Source organism: Tamandua tetradactyla, chromosome 7 (genome assembly GCF_023851605.1).
Source record: "Tamandua tetradactyla isolate mTamTet1 chromosome 7, mTamTet1.pri, whole genome shotgun sequence".
NCBI lineage: Eukaryota > Metazoa > Chordata > Mammalia > Pilosa > Myrmecophagidae > Tamandua > Tamandua tetradactyla.
The window spans coordinates 39,200,858-39,215,683 of record NC_135333.1 but is presented as its reverse complement, the minus strand read 5'-3'; the positions used below and the strand labels follow the sequence as shown (position 1 = coordinate 39,215,683).

The window sequence follows — 14,826 nt, the reverse complement described above, 5'->3', positions numbered from 1 at the left end:
ATGTAACAACATGGATGGACCTTAAGGACATTATGCTGAGTGAGATTAGCCAGAAACAAAAGGACAAATACTGTATGGTCTCACTGATATGAACTGACATTAGTGAATAAACTTGAAGAATTTCATTGGTAACATTCCATCAGGAGATAGAAATAGGGTAAGATATTGGGTAATTGGAGCTGAAGGGATACAGATTGTGCAACAGGACTGATTGTAAAAGCTCAGAAATGGATAGCACAACATTACCTAACTTTAATACAATTATGTTAAAACACTGAATGAAGCTGAATGTGAGAATGATAGAGGGAGGAGGGCTGGGGGCACAAATGAAATCAGATAGAAAGATAAACAATAAAGATTGAGATGGTATAATCTGGGAATGCCTAGAGTGTATAATGATAGGGACTAAATGTACAAATTAAAAAAAATGTTTTTGCATGAGGTAGAACAAAGAAATGTCATTACTGCAGGGTGTTGAAAATAGATGGCAATTAATATTTTAAAATTTTAACTTATGTGTGAAACTAAAGGAAGAAATATAACAAAATTTATATTTTGACTAGTGCATTTCTTAATATAACTTATATAGACAGCTTAATTGAACACCATAAGTACATGGAACCTTGAATAGGGCATGGGATTTTGTTGGTTTGTCCAGAGTGATGCCCTGATAAATCCCAGAGTGATTTGAACAGCGAATAAAAGAGTATTTGCAAAGTCCCCTTCAGGGAATGGTGAGAAAGAGGGAAAATTCAAGTTCCCCAGGTGGAGAATTCTTGATATTTTCACAGGCTGTGCGGACAACCAATGCTATAGGCTGAGCCCCCAATCTTGGGGTTTGTTCATATGAAACTTAACCCCACAAAGGGTTCAAGCCTACTTAGAATTAGACCTAAGAATCATCCCCAAGAGAACCTCTTTTGTTGCTCAGATGTGGCCTCTCTCTCTCCAGCTAACACAACAAGCAAACTCACTGCCCTCACCCTGTCTACGTGGGACATGACTCCCAGCGGTATGGACCTTCCTGGCAACGTGGGACAGAAATCCGAGAATGAGCTGAGACTCAGCATCAAGGGATTGAGAAAACCTGCTCGACCAAAAGGAGGAAGAGCAAAATGAGACAAAATAAAGTGTCAATGACTGAGAGATTCCAAACAAAGTCGAGAGGTTATCCTGGAAGTTACTCTTACGCATTAAATAGATATCACCTTGTTAGTCAAGATGTTATGGAGAGGGTGGAGGGAACTGCCTGAAAATGTAGAGCTGTGTTCCAGTAGCCATGTTTCTTGAAGATGATTGTTTAATGATATAGCTCTCATAATGTGACTGTGTGATTGTGAAAACCTTTATCGGATGCTCCTTTTGTCTACCTTATCAACAGATGAGTAAAACATATGGAATAAAAATAAATAATAGGGGGAATAAATGTTAAAATAAATTTCGATTGAAATGCTAGTGATCACTGAAAGGAAGGGGCATGGTATGTATGAATTTTTTTCCGTTGTCTTTTTATTTTTTTCTGAGTTGGTGCAAATGTTCTAAGAAATGATCATGATGATGAATATGCAACTATGTGATGATATTGTGAATTACTGATTATATACATAGAATGGAATGATGAAAAATTAAGAATGCTTGCATTTGTTTGTTGTTAAAAAAAAAAAGACTCTGACAAAAGCTTCCCCAGTCAGAATCCACTACTTTGCCAGAAGCTTAAAGGTAAAGCATGACCGAATGTGTGGGAGAAAGTCAGAAAGCCGATTCTACTCTAGCAGATCCACGCGCCTTCAAGGCTCAAAGTGAGAGAGAACTCGCCACTGTGCGCTCCAGAGGAACACAGGCAGATGGGACCACACCTCCCTCTGGGTGGCCAGTCCTTGCCGGTTTTCTCTCATGATATCTGCATCAACCCTCTTGTATCCAGGAGGAAACCCAAACTCTCCGAGGTGCAGCCACGAGCCTGCAACCACCTGCCAGTGTTCGGACCTTTGGCTTCAACTCTAGGCAGTCAGCACACTCACAGCTACCTCTGAGGGACAAAGGCCACCCCGTCCTTTCTTCTTCCTTCCCCAGGGAGCAGCACGTGCGGGGAAGTGGTGCGGGCAGGAGGTTTGCTGAGGCTGTCAGCACGGAGGAGAAGAAAGGCCATGGATTTGTAGGCACCCCCAGATGTTCTGTCCTGGAAAGCCTTCCTTTTGTCTGTCCTTCTTTGTTCCCTGACCTGCTGAACCATTGAGCACTGTCATTTTGGGATCTGGCAGACCTGGGTTCAAACATAAGCTCCCAATATACAAGCTGGGAGCCTTTGGGCTTAGCTACATCTCTGTACCTCAGTTTTCCCATCTGTAAATGGGGCATCGTATCATACCTCCCACACCTATGATGTGATGCAATGCACTTAGAGCTCCATCGTGGGTCCCTGACAAATGCTACTTCCCGTCCACATCTCTATTCTCACAGACATCGGGCCTGTAAAAGAATTGCAGATCTGTGGCCCCCCTTGGCTGTGATGCTTACCAGCCAGTAGTCTGGGGAGAGGTCCTCCCTCTGCCTGTGCCTCAGTTTCCTTATCAGTAAAATGAGGATTATAATAGAACCTTATTATAAAGTTGGGAGGATTCAACGGATGATGCAGGTGGAGCTCTGAAACAACTTCTGACATGTGGAAGCTCCACATTGCTGGAGCCACTTCCACTATTATGGGATGTCCTGTCCACACCTCTCTTCTCAGGTGCATTACAAAAGAGGGTGGGGCTGAGTCCCAGCTCTGTCACTTATGAGGGGCATGTCTGGGGGACCACTTAGCCCTACTAAGCCTCAGTTTGCTCAGCTAGAAAATCGGGCGATTCACAGGTTAGACACGCAATTAGGCAGAACCCACTTAGAATAGCACCTGATATAAAATAGTTACTACTATTAATATTATATTATTATTATATTAATAATAGCTATTACTATTATTATTTTCATATAATACTTCTACATTTCGCCTCTCCAACAAACTGCAAGTTTTAGGAGGTAGGATGTGTATCCCAGAGGAGGACATTGAAGTCTTCATTTGAGTCATAGGATTTTCTCTCTACAGCCATCCTGGCTTGGTCACCTCTAGCAACAGGGAGCTCATCACCTCAGATGGCAGACAAATCCCAGCTAGCACAGGGCAGACCTCTAGAACTTCTTTTAAATAGCATCCCAGAGTTGTTTTGCATTGCCTGGTGGCTTGCTTGACTGCTGTTAGACCTCATCTGCAAATGGCCCCTGAATCTGGTGCACCAAAGCCTTCCCTGAGCGTCACTGGGTTTGGGGGATGTTTTTGTTTTTTGAGTTTCAACTTTGCCTTAAAATTTTTTACCGTTGTTTGCAGGGGAGGTAAGAAAGTGTATTTGGGAATAGAAAACTGCCCCCCAAAAGGCTTTTTTACTCTAAACTCATAAAAACACCAGGATGAACACCCAACTAGAAGGGGAGGCCACCAGGGTGAAGTGGAAAGATGTCATTTAGGTTCAGAGGTGATGGAGATGGCAGGATGGGGTAGAGCTGCTGAGCTGAGAGGTGGCACCAGAGAAGGGGACTCCTGGATGATGAATTCAGGTAGGTGGGGCTCAGTGTGTATGTGATATGGGGCCTGAGAGATGAGGGGTGACCCCAGAAACCAAAACATGGGGAGTCCTGGGTAGGGGTGGGGAGCTCAGATGGGAGCATCCAAGAGGATGTGCAGAGGCAGCTGAGATCCCAGGTCTGGGCCTGTCAGGGCCTGATCAAAGTCTCCCAAATGCACCGCACGGCTGCTGAGCTGGCTGGCCGGGCCTGGCTCCCCACTTTGCAGGAAGAAGAGGGACCAGGCTGTGATGCTGTGGTCAGCTCTGTGGCTCTACCAGGCTGGGACCTGAGTCCCCTGCACCAGGGTCCCAGGCCCCAGACAATGCCCTCCACCCCCAGCACCTCAGGCTACTGCCACAAACTGAGTGACACTGTGCCGGGTAAGACAAAGAGGAGTACTGGGAAGATGGTAGAGTCTGGAGTCCAGAAGACTGGAGGGGATTTCTACCTACAGCTGGGATGACCATATAATCCATCATCCAAACTGGGGCATCTTGGAGAGCAAAAGGGGTATGTCTTGGGCCCCTGACATGTGTGGTCACTCCATCCATAGTTTGCAGTTTGGGAAAGTTTCTGAACCCCTGAGCCTCAGTTCTCTCATCTGTAGGGGGAGGATAATTGTATTTACCCCATAAGAGCAAGTAAAATGAAGGATGCCCTCAACAGCACCTGCAGAGGGCACCTCCCAATAAATGGCATCCACGACAGCCCTACTCAAGGAAAGTTGAATTGGAACCCCAAGAAAGGAGTGGCTCAGACATCTGAGCCTCGGGGCTTGGGCCACAGCGTCTGCAGGGATCTGTGCCTGCCTCCTGGTCTCCTCTCCCACCTCCTGGCTACCATACAAACCTCTTTGGTTTTCCCTGTGCCCTTCACCCCATCACCCTCCGTCTTCTCAGAGCAGGGTTCTGACCATGTCTTCCACAGCTCTGTGGAAAACTTGAGTAGGTCCCTCCTGCTCCAAAACACATTTCAACCGACAGCCTGGAATCCTAGGCCCTAGGGTCTGGCTTCACCCCATTTCCTTCCCCACTTCTCTCCAGCCAGTGACCCACTGCAGGTCCCTTGAGGTTCCTGCTGCAGAGGACCTTGACTTATGACTTATCCTTCCCCGTCTCTATCTATGGACACTGTACTGGGCTGACTGGTGACCCCCAGAATTCATGTCTACCCGGAACCTATGAATGTGCCTTTATTTGGAAATAGGGTCTTTACAGACATATCAAGTTAAGATGAGATCATACTGCATGAGGATGAGCCCTAAATCCAATGACTGGTGTCCTAATAAGGAGAGGGAGACTTGGAGACACAGAAGAAGAATGCCATGTGAGGATGGAGGCAGAGACTGGAGTGAAGAGTTTCAAGTGAAGGAATGCCAAAATGAATGGCCATCACCAGAAGCCAAGAGAGGGGCATGAGATATTCTCCCCCAGGTCCCACTTGTGGCCTCCAGAACTGTGACAGAATAAATTTATGTTGTTTTACACCACCAAGTTTGTGGTCCTTTGTTACAGCAGCCACTGGAACCAATGCAGAAACCAACCCATCCTTCAGCCAACCTGCCCGAGATCCCTCAGTGCCAAGGTGGAAGAGTCTAAATGTCAGGTCCGTTGTCTTCGACCTCAGCCTGTGTGTCTACCTTCAGCCAAAAGAGCCTGTGAGCAACCGAACGTCCCAAGATCTGTTCTCCAACCTGTAAAGTGGGAGTACCAGACCTGCTTCCCAGAACTCTGGTGAGGGTCAATAAGATAGAGGATATGGAGTATGCTTTGCAAACAATGAAGCTCAGAACAAATGTTTCACTATGTTTTCAAAGCTGCTCGAATTCCTTCTTGAGGAGCCCCTCTCAGCAATATTCCTTCCCTTCTGTTTCCCTTCTCACACCCTTGTGAGAGGCCCGTGAATTAGGATACCTTCTGTCCCTGTCACCTGGGCCTGAGCCCTTGCTACACCATGGTCTTCTGAGGTCCAGGCCCATCTAATCGAACTCTGTGTGCCTCATGCCACCTAGCATGGGGCCTTGTACATCATAGGTGCACATTAAATGCTCATGAGTTGCTTTTGAAATTCTTTTTCAAGATCTACCTTGGCCTTTTATATGAACCTTTCATGTAGGGGAGAAACTAAAGACTAGCTTAGTTTTCTTAAGCTTTTTTTAAATTAGATAACTTATAGGTTTACAGAAATGTCATGTAGAAAATACAGAGTTCCTGTATTCCCCCTATTATTAACATGGTCAATGTGGTAATTTTGTTATAAATGGTGAAAGGATATAATTGTAATTGTACTTTTAACTGTAGTCCTTGATTTGCATTAGCGTTCACTGCTCATGTTGTACAGTCCTATGTTTTTTTATTGTGAAAAATAACATATATACAAAGAAGCAATAAATTTCAAAGCACACTGCAACAATTACTTGTAGAATAGACTTCAGAGTTTGGTATGGGTTACATTCCACATTTTAGGTTAATTCTAGTTGCTCCAAGACACTGGAGACTAAAAGAAATATCAATATAATGATTCAGCAGTCATACTCATTTATTAAACCCTATTTTCTCTGTATAACTCCACCATCACCTTTGATCTTTTTCCCAAACTTCAGGAGAATTTGGTCTATGCCTTTTCCAACTTTTCATGTACGAAAGGGTTGTCGATAATTTGGGATGGGGGATGGAACTGGTTGATGTTCTGGATAGGCTTGGTCCTCCGGGTTTCAGGACTTTTCTGGCCTAGGAAACCATCTGGTGGTTATAAGTTTCTGAAAAGTAATCCTAGTGCATGGAATCTTTGTAGAATCTCAGATAATGCCCTAGGTGTACTTCAGGAATAATAAGAATGGTTTTAGTTGGGGTTTGGCAAACCATGATAAGTAGCAATATCTAGCTGAAGCTTGTATAAGAGTAGACTCCAGGGTAGTTTCTTGACTCTATTTGAACTCTCAGCCACTGATACCTTATTTGCTACAATTCTCTTCCCCCTTTTGATTAGGAAGGCATTGTGAATCCCAAGGTGTCAGGGCCAGGCTCATCCCTGGGAGTCATCTCCCAAGTTGGCAGGGAGACTTTCACCCCTGGATGTCATGTCCCATGTAGGGGGGAGGGTAATGATTTCAATCGCAGAGTTGGATTTAGAAAGGCAACATCTGAGCAACACAAGAGGTCCTCTGGAAGTAACTCTTAGACATAACTATAGGTAGGCTTCACTTTTCTGCTACATAAATAAACTTCATAAGAACAAGCCTCAAGATCAAGGGCTTGGCCTATTGACTTGGGAGTCCCTAATTTTTGAAACAGTATCAGGGGTTTCCCCGGTGATAAAGCTTAATAGTTCCATATTTTTTCTCCCATCCCTCAAAGGACTTTGCCAATACTTTTTAATGATCTGCTCAATATACTCTGGGAAGCATTTGGGCATTATGTTAACCTATACAGAATGACAAGCCCTCATGCCCATTTTGGGCTTCCTGTGTTTGAGTTGTTTAAATGATCTATCTAGACAGGCTGAGTTAGATTATGTGCTACAGAAAATTTAGGCTCTGGACAAAAGAAATCTCTCTTCCTTTGGTCTCATAGATAGGTGAAGTTCTGAAATACAGACCATGTCTTCCTTACCCCTATGTATTAGATTGCAAGCTGCTGGAATGCCATATGCCAGAACTGGAACGGCCTTTAAAAAGGGGAATTTTAATTTAATATTACAAATTTACAGTTCTAAGCCTATAAAATTGTCCAAACTAAGGCACCAACAAGAGGTTACCTTCACTCAAGAAAGGCCGATGGGTCTGGAACATCTCTGTCAGCTGGGTAAGTCACACGGCTGGCATCTGTTGGTGCCTTGCTGTGAGGGTTCCTCACTTTTGCTTTTCCAGGGCTGGTTTTCATCTCTTGGCTTCCCTTGGCTCTCTCCAGGTTCTGCCTTGCTCAAAATCTCATGGGAAGGTACATGGCAATGTCTGCTGGGCTCCAAGCATCTCCAAACATCTGTGTCTCTGTTCTCTGAAGCAACTGTTCTCCAAGTGTCTACATTTGCTCTCTCTGTCAGCTCTGAGTTTTTGTTTTATTTTTCCTTCTCTCTTCAAAATGTTTCCTCTTTTAAAGGATTCCAGTAAACTAATCAAGACCCACTTGGAATGGGTGGAGTCACATTTTTCCATCTAATCAAAAGGTCACACCCACAATTGGGTGCATAACATCTTCATCTAATTAGATTAGTTAATCTAATCAAAAGATTCCAACCTATAGTATTGAGTCAGGATGAAAAGAAATAGCTACTCCCACAAGACTGGATCAGGATTAAAACATGGCTTTTCTGGGGTACATAATACTTTCAAACTGGCATACCCTGTGTTCTGATTTACCTTAGTCCCAACTTGATTGACCTCATTTTTTATCTCTATTCGAAACCTGATCTCTTTTTCAATTTCTTTAACTGTTGTTGCGTGTGACAATGCTGACCTTCAGAACTGCAGAACTCCTACTCTGAGTCTTTGGTGTCACACAAGTACCCAAAGTTCCAGGGAAATACCAGGTTACACATATATGGCACAGGCCCTCAAAATCTAGAAATTACATCATTCTTGACTAAATTTGACTGCCAGAAGAGCTTACAATCTAGGCCCCAATTTTCTTATCAGTATTTTCGAAATGAGACCATACATTTTTCACTCTTTTATTTCTGGGTTATTTTGCAACATATAATGTCCCACAGGTTCATTCATAGTGTTGCATGCCTCATGACTTTGTTCCCTTCTGTAGTAGCACAATATTTGATCATATGCATATATCATAGTTTGCCATTCTACTTCTCAGTCAGTGTATCCTTCAGCCACCTCCATCCATTGGGCATCATGTATGTTGTCCAAAGTCAATAGTCCACCAACACTCTCAATTTTAGACAATTTCCATTGCTCCCAAGAGAAAAATAACCAATAAATATACCCTCACCAAATAGAAAACCCAAACCTCCCCTTAACTCTTGTCCCTTCTCAGTCCTATATTTTTTAAATTTTTATTCTAGTAACATAAATATAACCTAAAATTTCCTCTTTTAAGTGTACTAAGGGTTTTCATAGACGTGCTCTAGTTAATCCTCACACCCTATGGCATAATGGCGACAGCCATTTGTTTTATTTTCCTGGGCTGCTCAAGCAAATACTATATGACGGTTTTGCTTAAACATAGAAAATTTACTTACTCATGGTTTTGAGCCTAGGGAAAGTCCAAACTGAGGTGTCATCAAAGCAATGCTTTCTTCCGAAGATGACTGCTCCAGGCTGGCTGCCGGCCATCCTTGGCCCTGGGCTCCTCTGTCATGTGGATGAACATGGCGGCCTCTCCTGGCCTCTCCCTTCTCTTCTGGGTTCTGTTGACCTACAGCTTCTTGATTCCTCTGGCTTTCTCTTTATCTGTCTGAGTTTCATTCTGCTTAAAACCCATCCTGGGCCACATCTTCACTGAAGAGGCCTCATCAAGAGGTCCTCCTTACAATGGGTTCACACCCACAGAAACAGATTGAGTTTAAGAACATGTTTTTCTAGGATACATACAGCTCTCAACCACCACACCGTTTTCCATGTTAGGCAAGTGTTCCTAGAAAACAGAAGCAAAATAAAGCTTACACTCTATTTTGATGTTAATCCCAGGGCAGCCAGGGTAAGAGGGAAAGGGATGCGAGGCAGAGAAGGAAAGCAAAATGAACGAATGCAATATCAAATGGACTGCTTACAACATCACACTGACATAGAAGTGTGTGCCCGGCTACATGGCATGTCTTCCAGTAGCCTGCCAGGGACCACCATCCTCAGAGAGCTCCACCCCCAAGGGAAGGAGAGAGATTGATTTGCTGGCTCCCTCCTGAACCCCGTCTTTGGTCGGTTCAAGGTCATTCCATGAAGAACTAACTGCCTGGGTTTCCGATTTGTGTTATCCAATCCCTTGGACAGCCACCCACTGGGGAAGCCAGATCTCTGTCCTACAGCAACGCTTCATTCAGAAGCCAGAGGGAGGGAGCAGCCGGTGTCCCCCCAGGGCCTAGGATGGGACCTGGGAGCTGGAGCCACTGCAGCTGCCACCGTGGCAGGCACAGGCTAGAGGCTATGTGGAGGGGGTCCCTCGTGGGGCAGGCTCAGCCAGCCAGGGGCTGTGGGTGACTCCCCACTGAGCAAGCAGCCCTGGGGTGGGAGGGGCTGGGTTGGCTCCATACATTCCCTTTTTTTTTTTTTATGCTGTACAGCGGGGGGTCATTCTTTCTCCATGTGAGTATCCCATTATTGCAGCACCATTTGTTGAAATTTTTGTTTGTTTTCTGGGAAGTGCACGGACCAGGAATCGAACCCGGGTCTTCTGCATGGCAGGCAAGAATTCTACCACTGAACCACACTTGCACTGCCCCTGACCCCACAACCCCCATATATTCCCATTTCATATCTGAAGAAACAGAGGCTGGGAGATGCTGAGTAACTTACCTAAGGTCACGTACCTGTTACCTGACTTCAACGCAAGCGAGGGGAAACTTGGATGCTAGAATTAACTGTAGTCACTGCTCATTTCTGTGGCCATGACCTGTGGCCCACCTTTTCAGAGATGGACTTTATCTCTCCGTTAGCATTCATTCATTAGTTGCTTGGTTCATCCCCTCCCTCTTATCCATACATGAAGCACTTACTCCCTCCTACACACCCACTGGGCTTTTCCCACAGGCCAGCCGTGGAGTTGGTTCACATTCCAGTGGAAAAGAAACGATTACCTTTATGATGACACAGAGTGACCCCATGTAGAGTACACAAAGTGAACGTGAGGTCTGTGTGGCGACCTCCAGAGGGACAAGCCAAGAATTTACTTGTGCAAAACAGGAGAAGTTTCAAAGAAAAGGTGGCATTAGAAGTGACTCTTGGAGGAAGAGCAGGATCTTGGAAAGGTGGGTTAGGAGGGAAAAGGCATTCCAGGAGGGAAAAGGGTGGGGGTTCCAGAGTGCAGAGTGCAAGCAGGAGATGCATTGTTTCCTCACATGCTCCCATCACCCCATGGTCAGACAGCCTCCCAGGCCTTGGCCTTCGTGTCCCCTCTGGAAGAAGGTAACTAGGAACAAACCCGGAGGTGCAGATGATCATTAGGGCAACAGAGTTTAATTAACACAGACCAGCAAACACCACTTTAAATTTTCCACATTAGGAGCTACCACCCTCAGGAGGCAGAGACTTCATGAGTGCCTCTCTGTTGATTTAATTACCATAGACGGCCGAGGCGAAATTACTCTGAATTTTTACCAAAACCTAGTGACATTTACAGAGCTTACAGCAGGAATCCTCTCTCTGTTTGTTTGTCTCTCTCTGTCTCTTTCTCTCTCTCTCTCTCTCTCTCTCTGGCTGCCTAGATGCTGGTCTGGGATGCTCCACTTTACCAGGCTGGTCTCCAGTCCAGCACCAGGACCAGGTGGCAGTAGCCCCTCCTGGGGCACACACAGTGGCGCCCATTTGCTTTTCATTTCACACAGTCCGCTTCTCCCAGTTTGGGGCCAACTTAACACGTGCTAGTTTTGCATAGGACAACAAAGCCCCAATTCCTACAGCGTTTGGGGGTGCAGGACGGGGGCTGCAAGTGTTTTGAGTGACCTGCGGGCAAGCACACAAGTCTCTGGTGGCAAATGCTCGAACAGAAACATAATAACATTGGGGACCCCACCGGGGGTGGGGGAGGGGAGGAAGGCATTCCAATCACTTCTGCTGACTGTAGAAAACATGCAGGAGGAGTTGGTATTCGAGTAAAGGGGCATTTGTTGGTTATGCGTGTCTGGGAATGCTTTGGGTGGTGGAGAAATACTGCAATTTATCACCTTGAGGGATGCACGGGTGTTCAGTGGTAGAATGCTCACCTTTCATGCTGGAGACCCCGGTTCGATTTCCTGACATTGTACACCCTCCCCACCCTCCCCCCGAAAAAAGAAGAAAAATATTATCAGCTTGAAAACTGTCTCTGAAATATGATTGTGCCATTTCTCTCCAGCGTCTTTCATATATATCGACAGGTAGGAGAGCCCCCAAATCCCCTTCGTTAATTGATGAAGATGGCACGGGCGATGGAATGCTGACCTCCTGGCTCGGAGCTGGGAGTTTTGAAATGCGATCTCGGCAAGCTGCGCTTCTAATTGCTTTATGTCACATTGACCTCGCGTGTTTACGATTTTTAACAACAGTCTTAAAAAGTCCAGTGACATCTGTCGAGAGTTTAATTGTGAGTGTAAAAAAAAAAATCATTAAAGGAACAGTCAAGAGATCAATTTTCATACTGTTTAAACAACACGGTGGCCATCAGGCGGCGGGGGAATCTGGCGACATGACTAATTCAATCTCCCCAGCCGCAGAGCTGGTGTAGAGCAGCAGGGGCGGGTGGAGGATGAGGTAAATAAAGTAAGAGAGGGAGACGGCGGCCGGAAAAGAGCCGAACGAGGTAAAACGAGAAGGGGAAGGAAGGCACAGAGAGAGCGAGGGAAGAAATGGAAAATGGGCATTTTCCCTTCCATCGGAAAAAAGTACTATTTATTCACCAGGCGTGAACGGGGGGTGGGAAGGGAGGCGCCCGGTGTTACACGGATCCAACCGGAGGAGCCGGTGAGGAGGAAGACCTGGCGGGCGCCCCATTCTGCAAGACCTCGGCCCAGCGGATCCTGGGTGGGCCGCCCCGAGCCGCGGGTCGGCGACTTTGCGGCCCGCTCCGCCGCCACTTTTGTTCTCCGCTCGGGGCGCCCGGACGCGGCGGACCTGCAGTGCGCAGGCGCGGGCGGGGCGGGGGCGGGGCGGGCGGTGGGCCCCGGCCCCGCCCCCTCGGCTCCGGCCCGCTCCATCCGGGCACTGCCGAATTAGCATCGTGCCGTGGCACAACTTTGCCGAGGCCCAGGGAGATACAGGCGCGCGCGCCGGAGGAAATATAGTCCCTGCCGGCGGGCGGCGGGCGCTAGCGGGGCGGCGTGGGGGAGAGCGCGCGCGGCGGGGCGGCGCGGGGCTCCGGGCACTGGGGGGCCATGCGCGGGGCCGCGCCGGCAGCCGGGGGACCCGGCACAACTTGCCGGGCAGCCTGAGGAGTTGAGGCGGCCGCGGGCTCGGCGCCCGGCTGCCTTGCTTCCCCCTCGCCGGCTCGCCCCCTCCCTGGTGGCCGTGGGGGAGGGGGCTCGCGTCCCCCCTCCCGGGAGGCCGGGTCCGCCCCCGCCCGCTCCCCGCCCCCGCGGAGCTCACAACTTCCCGGGAGCCGGGGGCAAAGTGGGCGCAAAGTGCTACCCAAGTTGCCGGGATGGAGCTGCAGAGTCGGCCCGAGGCGCTCGCGGTGGAATTCGCGCGCCACCAGGTAGGCGGCCGGGGCCTGGGGGCCGGGATTGGGGTATGGCTGAAGGGGGGTCCTTAGGGGGGAAGCGCCCTTGGGACACGAGTCTGGCGTCAGCTTTTTCTCGTCGCTGGTCTGCGTGGTTGTGGTGTGCGGAGGGAGCCCCTTCGTGAGCCTGCCCCGCGTGAGGGGAGTTTGTCTCCCGGGCTCCCCTCTTCCTGCCCTCCCCCCCCCCCCGTACAATTCTGCGCAGTTTGGGGGGTACTGGGGCGCGTGGGACCCGAGCCGGGGGCTTTCTCTTTCTTGACACAGGGTCGGCCTGACTGGGGGTGCCGGGAGGGGGCTCCTCTGAGCCTTCTCCCGTGGTTGGGGGAGTGTACACGATCCCCCTCCCGGCACCCCCGCCCCCCACTCCCCACCCCGCCGTGCAATCCTGCACAGTTTGCAAAAGTAGTTTGGCCGATTGTTGCTCCCCAGAGCAGCAGCGCGGCGGCTGGAGCTCCAGCAGTCTTGCGGCGTGCGCGCGTGTGTGTGCTGGAGAGATTAGGACGAGACTTGAATATTTATGAGCTTTGCTAGACACGGACTCGCCGTGTTTACTTGGCTCTTTGTTCCTCCCCCCTCCCCCGGCACACACTCACACTTACACTCACTCGCACACTCACCCCGGCCTCCCAACTTGGACCGCTCCGGGCGCCGCTGCGGGTGGCCTGGCCCCCGCCCGCCCGCCCGCGGAGCGGCCCCGATGCGGCGGCAGCCACAGGTAAGCGGCCCCCGGACCGACGGCCGCCGCTCGGCGGGCTGTGGCTGGGAAACTTGGCGCGGGGCGCACGGCGGCCGGCCGGGCCTCGGTGGGGCTACGGGGTTGAGGGCTTGGGCACCCTGGTGGGAGGTGGGGGCGCGCCGGGGACACTCGACCCCTGGGGGGAGCCGGCCTGAGTCCGCTCCTCCGTGTTTCCGCAGAACGGCGACCTCAAGAAGCAGCTCCACGAGAGGCAGCCGCGGATCGCAACGCTTAGCGACAAACAAGTAAGATAGGAGAAGGCTGCGCCCCCCTCTGCCCGCCCGCCTGCCTTGGTGGGGGCGGTGAGATTGGGGAGGGGTCGACGGGCACTTTGGCAGCACCTTAAAAAGTGCCGGCCTCGGCGCTTCACGCTCAGTCTCCCCAAAGGGGTCTGTTTTCAATCCTCAAAGTTACCCGTTCCAACCACCGCCACCCCCCTTTTCTGAAAAGAAAGAGCCGGTTTCTTGGAGGCAGAGGGGGTAGAGCGAGACACCAGCAGTGGCCAAAAGAGAGAAGCTGCACTTAAAAGGCGGCGAGCAGACTGGCGTCCATTTTGAGTTGGTGGACATGTTTTGGGAGTATGGACATTTCTACCGGCTTAGCGTCCCCCGCTTCATGTTGGGGACCTGTGGGGGGGGGGCGGGGGGGAGATGGGGGGAGAGCATCATTTCGGGCCTGGGCACCCAACTGCTTGGAAGCGATTTCTGTGCTCTTCCACAAACCTTATTAGAAAAGAATCGTTCCTCGGAGCCCCTCGGAGCCCCTCGCGCCCCTGCACTTCTCCAGCTTCACTTTTTATTCTTGAAACCTGGCGCCAGCTCCCGGGAAACAAAAGAACGGCGCCCCCAAGATACCCCAAGTCTGCCCCAACTTTGGGCTGAGGGCACTGGGTGTCCATTGGAACTCCCGAGCGGCTCCTCATGGCGGGGGGGGAGGGGACGGGGTGGGGAGCACGGCCTCCGCCCCCTCCTGGCTCCCTCCGGGGAGGAAAAGTTGTCCATTGTGACTTAGTTGTGCTGAGCTCGGCGCGCGGGATTTCAGCACCTTGAACAGATGCCGTCGCCTCAGCACGCCCCGGCCGCTTGCCCCTGCCCCTCGCCCTCCCACTCCGTTTCCTCTGGCCACGCCCAC

General features: G+C 49.6%; 1 protein-coding gene across 2 annotated transcripts in view; it reads left to right on the top strand.

Annotated features, from left to right (window-relative positions):
* Positions 1-12,824: 12,824 nt before the first annotated feature.
* PHF21B (PHD finger protein 21B) overlaps positions 12,825-14,826 on the top strand; it is a 139,819-nt gene continuing 137,817 nt past the window's right edge. For both annotated transcript variants that reach the window (XM_077169141.1, XM_077169142.1), the window contains exons 1-2: positions 12,825-12,935; positions 13,875-13,940. In XM_077169141.1, the coding sequence (XP_077025256.1) occupies positions 12,882-12,935; positions 13,875-13,940 (120 nt within the window). In that variant the 5' untranslated portion in view covers positions 12,825-12,881. The remainder of the gene's footprint in view (positions 12,936-13,874; positions 13,941-14,826) is intronic.